Source organism: Acipenser ruthenus, chromosome 4 (assembly GCF_902713425.1).
Source record: "Acipenser ruthenus chromosome 4, fAciRut3.2 maternal haplotype, whole genome shotgun sequence".
In the NCBI taxonomy this organism is placed as follows: Eukaryota; Metazoa; Chordata; class Actinopteri; order Acipenseriformes; family Acipenseridae; genus Acipenser; species Acipenser ruthenus.
Window position 1 is genome coordinate 30,341,009 of NC_081192.1, and position 16,212 is coordinate 30,357,220.

A 16,212-nucleotide genomic window follows, 5' to 3' on the forward strand; every position below is an offset into this window, starting at 1 on the left:
AAGTGGTTATATCTGTCTTATCCAACACTTGTTTGACACTTGACACTCCATTTTTTTCAAGGCTCGCTGGTACCTGCCTCAGGAGCTTGTATGCTTAATGAAAAAAAAAAAAATGAGCACATTTGTTTGGTAGCTAAACCAGGAGAATGTTTCAGGAAAGTGTGATGTATTCCTATGAAAACTATTTGTATGCGAGACTGACAGTTATGCAGTATAATTCCACAGGTGTGAGAAAAATAATGGGATGCTGCCCAAGCTGAAATATACAGAGATGTTGAAGTCACTCTGTGCTGCTGGTGTTGGGGGGGGGAAGCATTCATTGCAACTCAATACTGTACTGCTTGAAACAAAATAGGCAACAAGGCTCTAAGATCACCACCAATGGCCATAAAGGGCAGTGTTACCAACACCTACAAGTGCTATTGTATTAACTGCTTTATATAGCCACCAGTCATATCAAAGAGATTTAATTTAAAATAGCAGAATGCTAGATTTTCAACAGCAGTAGCAGGGTGTATACAGTTCTAATCGCCCTATATAATGGATCGCTCTGTGAATAAAACATGAGGCATGTTAGAATGCTTTTACAGAATAATGCATTCGAATCCTGCCACCGGGTCTACAACCCAGATACTTTAACACCTCTTACATGAACGTTGTTTTTTTTAAAAAAAAAAATACATGTGGACATGTGTGCCCATCCAGTTAGATTACTTAAAGAGGAAAGGGTTAAAGGAGCAGTCTAGCAACCAAACAGTTACTGCATTGGGTAGACTGATGCTAGATATGAAACTTGAACTAAAGCACTTTCCAACAGATAAATAGAATTTCATCTAGTAGTGTGAATTCCTCAGGCAGCCAGGGCTCCTTAACCACTATTCACGTCATGTACATATTTTGTGTAGCAGAGTTTGCTTTATGAGAACCTGCCTGTTGAGAGTTTGTCTTTGAAGTCCTGATTATTACAAAGGGCTTAGGGGCCAGATTAAAGATTTTTACACCAAAATGCAATTGGCACCATTGTTTGAGAAAGTAAAATAAAAGTGTTAATGTTACATAACAAGTAACAAACTGCACACGATAACATCTCTTTTAATAATAAGCAACACACTACACACATTTTATCTCAGGTTATCTGTTTCTGTTAGTGGCTTGGAACTGAAGTAAATAAGGTATATCTAGTCAGAACCAGAACCTGTAAATTCAGCGTCAGAATGTTAGAAACCAAGCAGGTTTCTCAGTTTCAAGAAAGTGGGACCTATCAAATACAAATACCAAGTAATACACTTCTGGTTCCCTGTACTGTAGGTCAGTGATCGTCTGGACCGCTACTGCTGTGGATTCAAGCCTGACCCCTCTGAGTCCTGCGTAGAGGAAATGCTCCATGAAAAGTGTAGAAACCCAAAAGGACAAGTACTGGTGCACATTTTGGTATGTTAATACTTAGAGTAATGCCCAAACTGTTTGGACATTCCTGCAATCCGTGTCTCAGACCACCTACATATGAACATGTTTTATATGTAGTGGAAAGGGAATGGCTCTACCATTCTCATAGCGGGTTAATCTACTCTTTTTTAGACTAGGGTAAGTGGGGAATTAAAACATTTTATGTTACTTACTGTAACTGTGTCAGAAGCTTGTAAATCAAGACAAACATGGTTAGTCACAGAGTGTGGCACAGTGCAGCACAGACATTTAGAAAAATCAGAAAGCTTCCCGAAGGCCAGGTAATAGCGTTGTGTAAATGACATGTATATCAGCCCAGTTGTAGGGAATTGTATTTAAAGGTTCATGCGTGTTAAAAGGTCTTTTTCAGTATGTGAATTTTTTGTATTTATGATTTCTAGCTGTATGTGTGTGCAGGACATGCACATGAAAAAATGACTGGTAAGTACACATTCTTATTAACAGATATACAGTACATTTGGGAGGGTTGTGTGAAAATAGAGCTTTATGTTTTTGATTATAGGCATGATTTTATAAAAATGTGGAGTTTTAGTGATCGCAGTACCTGTCAAAATCTGTCAGAGTACTAAACCATAAACAAAATTGCAGAATCAATATCAGCCAGTACGTTTATAGATGGTTTTTTTTCCCAAAGAGATAAGTACAAGATAATCAATAAAATATGACCCATAATGAGAACTGATTTACGTCCCATGGCGATCCATGTCAAGGCACAGTACAGCAGCACAAGAGCAAATTCAAATACAAAGATACAACAATAAGAAGAAGCAAGAGATCAAAATGATATACATAAGAGAACCAGACTAACGGCTGGTTGCAGTGACCCTGATAAGCACTAATCCTGGACTGCATTATCTAGTAAGTCCAGATTGTCCAAGACTAGTATTACTCAGGATCATAAGCGATTAAGGACAAGTGACTAAGAAAATGCAAGATAAAACAAAAATGTGAGACTTGAAGACTGGATACGTAGCAAAACAATACTCCATCACTGAGAGTGTGTGCATTCATTAAAAGTGTTGTATAGTACCTAATTGGATTTTTGTAGTTTCTATTGTAACGTAGATTTATGAGGTACAAGTAATGTATATACATTATAACGCTGTTTACTGCTGTCGCAAGGGGCAGCATTGCAAAGAATTATAAAAGAAAATTTGTGGCAAGAATTTATCTTTAATCTTTTAGGATGTTGTGGTTTCCTATGTCATAAAATATAAACTATCTATCTATCTATCTATCTATCTATCTATCTATCTATCTATCTATCTATCTATCTATCTATCTATATATATATATATATATATATATATATATATATATATATATATATATATATATATAAGACATTTAAAAAATAACAACTGCTGTGTACCAAAAAGAGCAAAATCAAAAAATGAAATGTGAATAATTGATTTGAAAATCTATTATATTCGGACATCTCAGACTACAAGTCCTTCTTCAGCTGGATGGAAAAAGCAGTGCTATGGGACAAATGCAGCCAGGAAGCAAAAAGAAAGCAAATTCATTTTCATATGAGGCACTTTGGAACCTCTTGGAATTAACATTATATTCTGAAGTCATCTGGATCTTTTCTTTTGAAAGACAATATAACAATAGCTTGTTTGTGCACTGCTTTTTTTCCACCCAGCTGAAGAAGGACTTATATAATTTATTTATTTTGTTTTTTGTGTACCTACATTACCTTTTTCTTGTATATATATATATATATATATATATATATATATATATATATATATATATATATATATATATATATAAATGTATGTATATATATATATATACACAGTGCCTTGCATAAGTATTCACCCCCCTTGGACTTTTCCACATTTTGTAGTGTTACAACCTGGAATTAAAATGGATTTAATTAGGATTTTTTGTCACTGATCTACACAAAATAGTCCATAATGTCGAAGTGGGGAAAAAAATCTACATATTTTTTCAAAATTATTTACAAATAAAAAACTGATTGAAAGTCTTGATTGCATAAGTATTCACCCCCTTTGCGGTGACACCCCTAAATAAGCTCTGGTGCAACCAATTGCCTTCAGAAGTCACATAATTAGTTGAATGGAGTCCACCTGTGTGCAATTAAATTGTCACATGATCTCAGATTAAATACACCTGTTTCTGGAAGGCCCCAGAGTTTGTTAGAGAGCATATCTAAACATACAGCATCATGAAGAACAAGGAGCTATCAAAACAAGTCTGGGATAAAGTTCTGGAGAAGCACCAATCAGGGTTGGGTTATAAAAAAATATCCCAAACTTTGAACATCCCCCGGAGCACCGTTAAATCCATTATTAAAAAATGGAAAGAATATGGCACAACCGCGACTCTGCCTAGAGAAGGCCGTCCACCAAAACTCAGTGACCAGGTAAGGAGGGCATTAGCCAGAGAAGCAACCAAGAGGCCAATGGTAACTCTGAAGGAGCTGGAGAGATCCACAGCTGAGATGGGAGAAACCGTCCATGGGACAACTATAACCCGGACGCTCCACAAAGCTGGGCTTTATGGAAGAGTGTCGAGAAGAAAGCCATTGCTGAAAAAAAACCATATCAAATCCCTTTTGGATTTTGCCAAAAGGCATGTGGGAGACACAGCAAACATGTGGAAAAAGGTTCTCTGGTCTGATGAGACCAAAACTGAACTTTTTGGCCTTAGCGCAAAACGCTATGTGTGGCGCAAAGCCAACACTGCTCATCACCCTGAGAACACCATCCCCACGGTGAAGCATGGTGGTGGCAGCATCATGTTATGGGGATGCTTTTCATCGGCAGGGACTGGGAAACTGGTCAGGATTGAGGGCAAGATTCATGGAGCCAAATACAGGGAAATTCTAGAGGAAAACCTGTTTCAGTCTGCAAGAGACCTGGGACTGGTGCAGAGGTTCACCTTCCAGCAGGACAATGACCCTAAACACACAGCCAGAGCTACACTGGAGTGGTTTAAAAACAAGAACCTGAATGTCTTAGAATGGCACAGTCAAAGCCCAGACCTCAATCCGGTTGCGAATCTGTGGCAAGACTTGAAAATTGCTGTTCACCAACGGTCTCCATACAACTTGACAGAACTTGAGCAATTTTGCCAAGAAAAATGGGCAAACATTGCAGGATCCAGATGTGCAAAGCTGGTAGAGACTTACCCAAAAAGACTCACATCTGTAATTGCTGCCAAAGGTGCTTCTACCAAGTATTGACTCAGGGGGGTGAATACTTATGCAACCAACAAATGTCATTTTTTTGTTTAATTAACTTTTGTGTCACAATAAAACATATTTTGCACATTCAAAGTGTTAAGTATGTTGTGTAAATCAAATGGTAAAAATCCCAATTAAATCCATTTTAATTCCAGGTTGTAACACTACAAAATGTGGAAAAGTCCAAGGGGGGTGAATACAATATATTCAGTGCCTTGCAAAAGTATTCAGACCCCTGACCAATTCTCTCGTATTACTGAATTACAAATGATACATTGAAATTTCGTTCTGTTTGATATTTTATTTTAAAACACTGAAACTCAAAATCAATTATTGTAAGGTGACATTGGTTTTATATTGGGAAATAAAAAAACTGAAATATCTTGCTTGCATAAGTATTCAACCCCTGTGCTGTGGAAGCTCCCAGTTTATACCGATGAAAGAAATTGCCTTAACGAGAACACAATTACCTTACCATTGGCCTCCACCTGTGAACCATTAAAGTTGCTGTCACATTTTCTGGATAAAAACCCCACTGTTGAAGGATCATTGGTCAGGCTGTGAATCTGAAGGAAAATGAAGACCAAAGAGCATTCTACATAAGTTAGAGATAAAGTAATACAAATGCATAGATTAGGGAAAGGGTACAAAATAATATCCAAGTGTTTGGATATCACAGTGAGCACAGTTGGATCAATAATCAGGAAGTGGAAGCTGCATCACACCACCCAGGCACTGCCAAGAAAAGGCCGTCCCTCAAAACTCAGCGCTCAAACAAGAAGGAGACTTGTGAGAGAAGCCACAGAGAGGCCAACAATCACTTTGAAGGAGCTACAGAGTTCAGTGGCTGGGAGTGGAGTAATGGTGCACCAGTCAACCATATCAAGAGCTCTGCATAACACTGGCCTGTATGGGAGGGTGGCAAGAAAGAAGCCGTTACTCAAAAAGTACCATCTGAAAGCATGTCTGGAGTTTGCAAGAAAGCATGAGAGTGACCCAGCTTCGGTGTGGGAAAAGGTTTTGTGGTCAGATGAGACCAAGATAGAGCTTTTTGGCCAAAACTCAAAGCACTATGTGTGGCGCAAACCTAACACTGCCCATGCCTCAAGACACACCACCCGTAAAGTGAAGTATGGTGGTGGCAGCATCATGCTGTGGGGATGCTTCTCATCAGCAGGGACTGGGCATCTTGTTAAAACTGAAGGAAGAATGGATGGAGCAAAATACAGGGAAATACTGCAAGAGAACCTGCTTCAGTCCGCTAAAAAACTAAAGCTTGGGAGGAAATTCACCTTTCAGCAGGACAATGATTCCAAGCACAAGGCCAAAGCAACATTGGAGTGGCTCAAGAACAAAAAGGTGAATGTCCTACAGTGGCCCAGTCAAAGTCCTGATCTCAATCCCATTGAGAATCTGTGGCACTATTTGAAAATTGCGGTCCACAAGCGTCGTCCAACCAACCTGAACAACCTGGAGCAAATCTGCCAAGAAGAATGGGCCAAAATCACTCCGACACTGTGTGCAAAGCTGGTACATACTTACCCCAAAAGACTTAAAGCTGTTATTGCAGCAAAAGGTGGCTCTACCAAATATTAATGTGTGGTGGTTGAATACTTATGCAAGCAAGATATTTCAGTTTTTTATTTTTCTTAAAAATATTTCCCAACATAAAACCAATGTCACCTTACAATAATTAATTTTGAGTTTCAGTGTTTTAAAATAAAATATCAAACAGAACGAAATTTCAATGTACCATTTGTAATTCAGTAATATGAGAGAATTGGTCAGGGGTCTAAATACTTTTGCAAGGCACTGTATATATACCTCAGAAATGATCAAAGTAAAACCTGAATAAACCAGTCAGAAGGGACTGAACATGCCTATTCAATGTGCCTCTGTCATTTGCTGATATTAACGTATAAGACACACGTGAACAATACAATAGCAGGGTCAAAATATACTGTATTGGCACCTGATACACAGTACTGTTACAAGTTAACATTTTGTCATTGAAAGTTATTTTATTAGCTAAAAACAGTAGATTCAGAATACTAATCATTAATTGAGTATCAGAAGCCATAGGTTATCAATGGGGCTTATATGAAATGTAATGTAAACGTTTGTGGTATATTGAAGTTAGATGTGTGTTCTATCTGTAGGCATTAACTTTTTGTTTTTGAGCTACTCAAAAATACAAATTAGAAAAAAAAGTAGTTTCTGGAAAACAGCTGTCTTTAAAAGATTACCTTTGACCTGCAATGCATTGTGTTATAACAGGAAGTGACATCAGCAAGTAGTCATGCATGCATGCTCTTGTATATTTCTTTTTTTCTTTCTAAAAGGTATTCCTACCAAAGAACATTGTTTACTTGATTGCCTTCATCAGAACAGGAAATAATTACAAAATTGATTTAATCTAAAAGCCAGATCTACAGGAGGGACAGAATGGCTGGCGTGCAATGTGGATCAACAGTTCTATTTTCACAGATATACTTCAGTAACTCAAATATGATGGACAATTTGTTAACAGAATTTTGATATAGTTAAAAAAAATACATACATTGCACATGCTTTAAATATATTGCTGTTCTGGAAACCAGGTTAGGAAGGAGGACCCCACACGACTGGTGTTCATTGACAATGCTGGTAGGCCTCATCATCCTGAAGACAACCTCAACTTCAGGCTGTTGGAAGGTATTGTTGAGTAAGTACTGGGAAAGTTGGATCCTCGTCACCTGCTTAATAAAACAATACAGTAAAATACTTTCTTCACACACTCAAGTTGTACACTATATAAATATATAATAAATGTGGACTGGAGAGGGGGGCTATAGTAGAAGATTATTGACCCGAGGGAAGACTATTGTTACCGACAGGGGGCTATAATGCCGGACATATATTCTGTTTAAATGTATCAGATACAGCATAAGTAAATACATAAATAAATAACAGAAAATGTTTTTGAAGTTCATACCGTATAGTTAGCAAAGTTTTTCTCCATCTGGTTTGCCGGCTGCTGCATAATCCAGTTTATATCCCGCCCATCATATTTGTTTTCGTCGAGTTGAATTTCAGAAAACCGTGACATGGATGAAGGCTATATTTGCATCCTGAGCCATTTAAAAAAGGCATAATACCACAGTAGTGATGTCAAAAAGTGATCATTCCTCTTGAGGAAAATATACTTTCGACCCATTCGACTCCTCGAGACCATCACATTCAATTCAAACACAAAATGTCTCGTTTTCAATCACTCGACAACACCCACAGTACAGAAATGTTCATTAATTATCAACAGATTGAGAATATGTAAAAAAAACATTCGTATCTCAGAGAAACTGGAGAGGAACGTGAAATGAAAACAAGTTAAAGGCAATCATCCAAATAAAGCTGAAGCACTAATGGATAATGACATAGAACGTCTGTACAGCACTGAAACACTACGTTTAAAAAAAAAAATGTACCGCTGAACCTTGTCTTCTTTAATATTAGCATCACAAGGGTATCCACATATTTTAAAAAATAATAGATGGGCCTCTTCAGTGAGTTACAGGAAAACAATTCCATCTCTGGTTTCTGTGACAGTTTATAAATTACTCGATCTTTGGTCTCGTAATTTATGACATCACAGAAACCCTGTAACTCATTGAAGCCCATCTATTATATATATATATATATATATATATATATATATATATATATATATATATATATATATAGAGTAGCATTTCCGGGTTCTTCACGAGTAGGTGAGGGCTCAAGCCGTTTATTTTCATAAAATAATAAGTGAAATAAAATCATAAAGTAGGGGAAGGGAACTGAGAGTCAAAAATGAAAATAAATGATTGTAGTTGTCTGTTTTACTCTACCCTTTCCTGCTCTCCACACACACCCTTCTCTCTCACTCTTATTTCCTCCAGTCCTCCCAGTCTTTTCTAGGCACCCTCTTATATGCCCTCTCTGCCCCTCTCCCCTTACAAAGACCCCCACCCCCAACGTCTTTTGCGCCAAACCTGCACCCCAATTCCCCTACACACACTCTATATATATATATATATATATATATATATATATATATATATATATATATATATATAGTCAAAAGTCTACATACGCCAGTGGAAATTTAGAATTTCTAGAAATTTCTTGACAAAGAATTTTAGAAAACATCTTTTGTAGCAAAAGGTTTGCTCTTGTGGAGGGAAATAGATGTCTGAATTCTTTATTTCAGTATTTTTTTTGCAAAACTCCAAAACTACTAATTCAAAAGTATTTATATCCTTTGATGCTATGATAATATTGTCTACAAGGTGCTAGACATTTCAATATGATAATGCAGAACCTCATTCTAGAAAAGTCTAGAAAATGCAGGATTATAAGTGAACATTCTTAGAGAGTATAAAAGGGTTAGGCATAGGATGATTGTTGTCATTACCAATAAGTCAATATGTGAAAAAGTAAAGAGCTATCTGAAGACCTTGATTTAATGATTTATTGTCATAAAGCTGGAGAAGGATACAAGAAGATTTCCAAGCATTTGAGTATCTCAATTTCAACTATTGTTTCTATTATCAAGAAGAACAAGACTCATGATGCTCTCACAACGCTCCCTCGGTCTGGAAAAAAGAAGGTTCTTTAACCAAGAACAAGTAGAAGAATTGTGAGGAAGGTTAATAACAATCCGAGATTGACTGCCAAATATATTCAAAGTGACCTGGCTGCAAGTGGGACTGGGGTTTCCATTTCAACCATCGGTTGAGTTTTGCATGGTGAAGGTCTCAATGGTCGCAGACCAAGGAAAAAGCCACTCTTAGGAAAACGTCACAAGGACAATCGCTTAAAACGATATTTGAATGAATGATATGAGTTCTGGTCAAAGGTTTTATGGAGTGATGAAATAAAAAAATGGTCACGCTGATAGTCCTTACATTTGGAGAAAGTCTGGTGAGGCGTACAAAGAAAAGAACACCATACCTACTGTCAAGCATGGAGGTGGTAATATCCTTCCATGGGGCTGTTTTTCCTCTAATGGCACAGGAAATTTAGTTCCAATACATGGTAAAATTGATTCCATAGCATAACAAAAGATATTGGCCAAAACTTGGTTTAAAGTGCAACACGACAACGATCCAAAGTACACATCAAAATCTACTTCAGAATGGTTAAGAAGAATAAAATCAAGGTTCTGGAATGGCCTAGTTAAAGTCCCGATCTAAATCCAATTGAGAATCTTTGGTATGAGTTGAAGAAGGCTGTGCACAAGAGAAGTCCTCGGAATTTGAATCCAGCTAATCCAGCTCATTTATTGCATGATCAACACAATTAAAAATGGACTGAGTAGAATTTGTTTTTGTTCGTTTTGAGAGAAAATATATCATGATAGTGTTGAAAAATAATACTCTCACAGATACAGGTTCAGTTCAATTCAGTTTGTCATACAGGCTGTGGCACTGGGGGATGTATAAACAAATAAAAGGGTTAATCAACACTCTGCTCAAACTAGACTTTGGTTTTTAATCTGGTTGCTTTTTTGTTGACCCCTAGGGTTCCTGAGACTGCTGTATCTGTCCTGAAGTCAGGGTGCCTACAAAGCATGCTTCTACAGTCCCTGTACACTGACAAGGAATTCTGGGAGAACCAGGGCAGACTTCCGGGGTTGAAGCAACTTACTCACAACATAGAGAGACGAGGGAAGATTCTGCTACAATACATTCAGGATAACAAGTTAAAACTCAACAGAGACAATTGAAAAGACTGTGAAAAATTAATCAGGGGTAAAAGCAGGTGATCAAGGATACAGGTTTTACTGTATCAAACCAAATGTTTGTAAACTTGATAAATGCATAATTAAAAGTTGTTGACCATTTTTTAATCACATCTTTTTTTAATGGAGTAAAGGTCAGTGGAGTGCACCCAAGTGGCTTATTGTGGACTTGCTTCCAGGCCAGGGTAGACCCAAGGATCAAATAAGAAAGTGCAGGCACTCGCATCTTACTGATGTATAGGACGTATCGGGTTAGTCATAATAGCAGTTGTTAGTGGTTCTCTTACTAGTATTTTCTGTCAGTATCACTATTTTAACCACTCTTTGAAGATGTATATTTAATACAGATTGCAAATAAACAAAAAGGTAATTTAAGAAAATTAACATCTAAGCCTTGACTGTGCCTGTCTTCCTAATTTTGACAGTTTGTTTAACTGGTTGGTAGTTGATTGTAGTGTGAGCCTTGATGCTGGTCTGGGGTAAAGATTTAAAGAGATGCAGTCTAAACACTGTATAACCTTAGTACTCATTCCAGGTCAAGTGCATTAAAATGGCTACTTCTATCCCTAAAATGCAGAAAATACAAATGTATTGTGCAGTACATACAGATATATGTATGTACACCAGTGGTCTGTGTGTATTTTAAGGACTTACGCTGGCTTTTCCAACCAGCACAAGAAGGTTACACCACAGTGAGAATGTTAAACAACAGTGCTACAGACGGTGTTCCAGTTTGTAAGGTCATTTTATTGTAGGTGGAATGGCCTGTTTTTATTTTATAGGTTGTGGCAAACTAAGATTTAGATTTTTTTAGTTCTCCTACCAAAATATATTAATAACTTCTCACGTTCGACTGCCCTATTAACATTTTTATGATAGGAGGCTATGTGGTCCAATGGTTAAAGAAAAGGGCTTGTACCCAAGAGGTCCCCGGTTCAAATCCCACCTGAGCCACTGACTCATTGTGGGACCCTGAGCAAGTCACTTATGACTGGTTCATAGTTGGGAAGCATATTTGTAAATTGTGTCTATTACTATGTAATTTCCATTTTGCGAGAACCTTTTTCTGTAATTACTTGTATCAATTTGCAATAAATAAATATGGCAAATTATAATATTGTGCATCTTTAGGACAGTGTATGTTTCCTTATTGTGCATAATTATATGTAACATTACAACTACATGAGTTTGTAGATTACTGGTATCTTATTCACTAATATTATCTTGAATTAGAAGTATTGAGTGCCTACACAACTTCAGCATTCATTCAAGCGGAGTGTCTGTGTGTCGCGTGTAGAGCTGGTTAAAGGAATGCATAAGGGTTTGCACAGGACAGCAGCCAAAGATGCACAATAGCATCACGCTTTATTAAAGCAGATCTGAGCATCCTGGAAAATGCACTCCATATGTATACTGCGACCCTGCTTGATACAGCTTAGAGCAAATAGTTATTCCGTAGGTGATTTCCATTGACTGTATAGAGTAATAGTTGCTTCAAACACCATTTACGTTGTTCCTGTTGCTCCAATATTGAGTTATTGCCATTTTTCTCTAAATATGCCTTTGCATGGCTTTGAGTTTGCCTTCCTCATTCCATTCAAATGATATGCCAATATAACTTTTCAACTCTGTCACATTGTCAACGAGAAAGGCTTTTCAGTCCCTTAGAATACTATTGACAAGCGCAAGGCTCAACTTAACCAGGAAAAGACTTGAGAAAAAAGTTAATACCTTAATAAACCAAACCCATAACCACTCAGTTAGATGTAAAAGCAGGACAAAAATAATATTTGAATCTACTAATTCTAAAAAATATATTAGTTCTTTAAAAAAGTACATTTTCACAGTAATTCTGCAGGTTACCATGCTTTATATTTATACTATATGCCTTTGGTTTATCACAGTAAACTTTTATCCTTGCACATGTGAAAGTGCTGTGTTCTCTGCACTAAGCCTCTGGTTCCACAGTTGGAATGTCTGGAGAGATAGCCCAATCCACCTTTTCCAGTGCTAGGCAAATAGTACAATTTCACACTACAATGCCTATACCCTCTGGCTCGCTAGTGTTTGATTAAACTCTGATTGTCTGTTAAGATTGGCAATGATATACTGCATGCTGTCATTCTGTGTTTTTGTTTCACTGCTGCTTTCTAACTTGCAAGCTAACTTGTTACTCTGTTTGAATAAGTATGTTAGATTTCCAGCTTTATTTAAATTAACACTTAGAAACAAGACTGTCAGCAAGTTGCTAAATTTGATGTGTTTTTCTCCAATCATAGTCACAGTCCAGCTGTTGTATTCCTCACAATTAACTGGTAAATGTTTCTCATAAACATATGGGTTGTAAAACTTTCAGTATGCCAAATTCCAACCAAATCATACAGTAGGATATTCTGCTCTGTAGTTAAAGTAAAACCTGCAGGCAAAGCTAGTGCTCATCACTTAGAAAAATAAAGAGCTTTAGTCCAGGAGGTGCTATGGTAGTAAAATAAATGTGATTTGAAAACAAGACACAAGATTGCAGTCATTGGTCAAGCTAGGGTTATGCTGTATCTAAACCTAAACAAAAACATTTCAGGACATTCGCCAAAATGTTGTTCAGAAAAGCTTTACCATTAATTAGGTGGTGCATATATATTCCAGAATACACTGAAGATTGTGATTGAAATAGATTTTGAATGCTGAAATGAACAAAGAATACTGGTAATCTAAAGAAGTAGTGATCCTCTGAAGTTTAAAGAAGTCCAGGTTTAAAATGCTTGTTTACCTTAGTACTCTTTTACTGGCACCAGAAACAATGTTTGTACTGCTGTAGTATGTATAATGCTAATAAACTGTGCATGGCAAATACTTAGTGTTCTTAGTCATTTGCAATTGTAAACTCCCCCCGGAAATTAATTTAAACCATTCATTTTGGCTCTAGTGCCCTAATCTTAATTAAAAAATAGGAGTCTAATTGAGGCCAGAATACATAGTGCCTGATGCTTGCTTGCAATTTGTAGTCTTCAACAATATTGATCCATGTATGCTGAAATGCCAAATATAGAATTCTGTTTGTAGAATCTTGTTAAGCTGGGTGGTTGCTGAGTGCAAATCTTTTGTGGCACCACAGCACACCTGTAGAGTGAATTAAAAAGGACAACTCAATGTCATTATGCAGCAGCAGTGTGGAGTAGTGGTTAGGGCTCTGGACTGTTGGCTGGAGGGTTGTGGGTTCAATCTCAGGTGGGGGATGCTGCTGTAAGGTACTTTACCTAGATTGCTCCAATAAAAACCCAACTGTATAAATGGGTAATTGTATGTAAAAATAATGTCTAAAAAATAATGTAATTGTATGTAAAAAATAATGTGATATCTTGTAACAACTGTAAGCTGGATAAGGTCACCCTGGATAAGGGTGTCTTCTAAGAAATAAATAATAATGTGAGGAGGATAATGTTGTATTACTATGATTTAAATGTAAAATATGTTTTGTTATTATTGTTTTACAGCATAGATGGGGTTCAAATTCCCCATCCAGCTAAACGCATGCATAACACCGTGTAACAATTTTTTAATTTTTTTTGGTTCCTGGGTAGTAAGTGTTATTTCCTAATTGCTTATGCCTCAAAAGTATAGAAAATGGCTACTATTCCCCACAAACTTTGCTTTTGTGACCAGGACAGTGATATTTTGAAATTTACCTATTTCCAATGAGAAAACGGGCGAATTTGTGTCTTTTCGTTCACATAAAGTCAGAAAAAAACAACATATGAATCCAAATTAACATGTATTTATACTAAAGTAATACAAAAATGACTACAAAAGATTCAGAAGTGAGTAGTTTTTCGAGATTTATACTGTAAATCACTTTCACGAATCAGCCCCCAAATGTAGTCTCCCATCATGTTCTCGTTATACTGTCCTTGGTAGCGGCGTTCAAAGTCCAGTATATCCTGGTGGAAGCGCTCACCTTGCTCCTCCGAGTACGCTCCCATGTTCTCCTTGAATTTATCAAGATGAGCATCAAGGATATGGACTTTGAGGGACATCCTACAGCCCATTGTGCCGTAGTTCTTCACCAGAGTCTCAACCAGCTCCACATAGTTTTCGGCCTTGTGATTGCCCAGGAAGCCCCGAACCACTGCGACAAAGCTGTTCCAGGCCGCTTTCTCCTTACTAGTGAGCTTCTTGGGGAATTCATTGCACTCCAGGATCTTCTTTATCTGTGGTCCGACGAAGACACCGGCTTTGACCTTTGCCTCAGACAGCTTAGGGAAGAAGTCTTGAAGGTACTTGAAGGCTGCCGACTCCTTATCTAGAGCTCTGACAAATTGTTTCATAAGGCCCAATTTGATGTGCAGTGGTGGCATCAGCACCTTCCGGGGGTCCCAGCCATACTCATCATACTTCAAGGCATCCAGCAAGGTCCTGATGCTGTTGTAATCCTCTTTGAGGTGCACCGAGTGAGCCAGGGGAAGAGACGGGTACTTGTTACCATTATGGAGCAGCACGGCTTTGAGGCTCCTGGATGAGCTGTCAATGAAGGACAGTATAACGAGAACATGATGGGAGACTACATTTTGGGGCTGATTCGTGAAAGTGATTTACTTTTGAGGCATAAGCAATTAGGAAATAACACTTACTACCCAGGAACAAAAATTGTGTTACATAGTGTAATGTGGCCATCTCTAAATTAAGTAAGTGATTACCAATTTGGAGATGGCCACGTATATATAAAGAGCGGATAAGCCGCTCATCAGGGTTGGTTGTTCAGAGAGGAGGAACGTAAGAAGTAAGATATAAAAATACAAGTGCTACTCATGCTCGATTTCGACCAGCATGGTCTTTTGTTTCTGTTTAAATAGAAAAAAAGAAAGGAGTGCATTTGCGACTCAACCATAGTACCTTGTATGTGTCAATTTTGTCTGTGACGTCACCACTTGACCATCCTGTCACACATTACCACACAACTAACCCGCTCTAAAAACAATACAGATTTTGATCTTCCTGGGTCTCAGTATATAAAACTGATTGCTGTTAGTTCTCTATGTGTTGTTGGGTATTGTATATCTGAAGCATAAGATACAGAAAGGGCTGGAAGATAAACATGCATCTCAGCTTTGCACACAGGATATCCTGTGTATAAATAAAAGGAGCTTACACAGACTTGCTGTTGCATTAGCACACTTGAATTTCAAGTTCTATCACACACCAGACTTTAATTTAACCATGATGCTGGCATTTGCTTTTTAAACTATCGCTCAAAACACAAGTCAGGCACTGGCAGCAATCGTAATGAGAAACAGGTGGTGTTCTTGTGGTAATGTGAGTATACTATGAAAGCATGGATATGATTCATTTTCAAATGCTTGTGGTAGACATGCAGGGCTTTAATTTGGCCCAACTACAGATGAAATATGTACCCTGCAACCCTCTTGAAAAAAGATGGGTAATATTGCTGTACTACAGAAAAACTAAAAGGTTCTAAGGAGGTATGGGAAGCTTGCACCACTAATGAGCAAGTCGTTGAATCGTCCAGAGCCAAGTGCCTCCAGGAGGATCCTCAAGCCATGAATTAAATATAAAGACTGGCGGGAGGGACTTTACAAGCTTACCCATGGACTCGGTATTGAAGTACAGCTTCTGCTCTCAAGCCTACTAGAGCCCCTGTGTCTCAATAAGATAGAACACCAGTGAATACAGTGAAAGGCTTTTTCAGCACAGTGTGAAGTAATGAATTAAATAGGAGCAACAAAAAAAGGGTGATCATTTTAAAGCTAAT

At 37.6% G+C, this 16,212-nt stretch overlaps 1 protein-coding gene across 3 annotated transcripts in view; it reads left to right on the plus strand.

Moving 5' to 3' along the window:
- The window catches only part of LOC117399417 (Golgi-associated kinase 1A-like), a 29,291-nt gene extending 15,416 nt beyond the window's left edge, over positions 1-13,875 (plus strand). For 2 of the 3 annotated variants that reach the window (XM_059022291.1, XM_033998546.3), the window contains 3 exons: positions 1,309-1,431; positions 7,285-7,388; positions 10,229-13,875. In XM_059022291.1, the coding sequence (XP_058878274.1) occupies positions 1,309-1,431; positions 7,285-7,388; positions 10,229-10,433 (432 nt within the window). In that variant the 3' untranslated portion in view covers positions 10,434-13,875. Of the gene's footprint in view, positions 1-1,308; positions 1,432-1,847; positions 1,888-7,284; positions 7,389-10,228 lie in introns of those variants that run through there. The other variant, XM_059022292.1, reaches the window with a different exon arrangement.
- Positions 13,876-16,212: the final 2,337 nt, after the last annotated feature.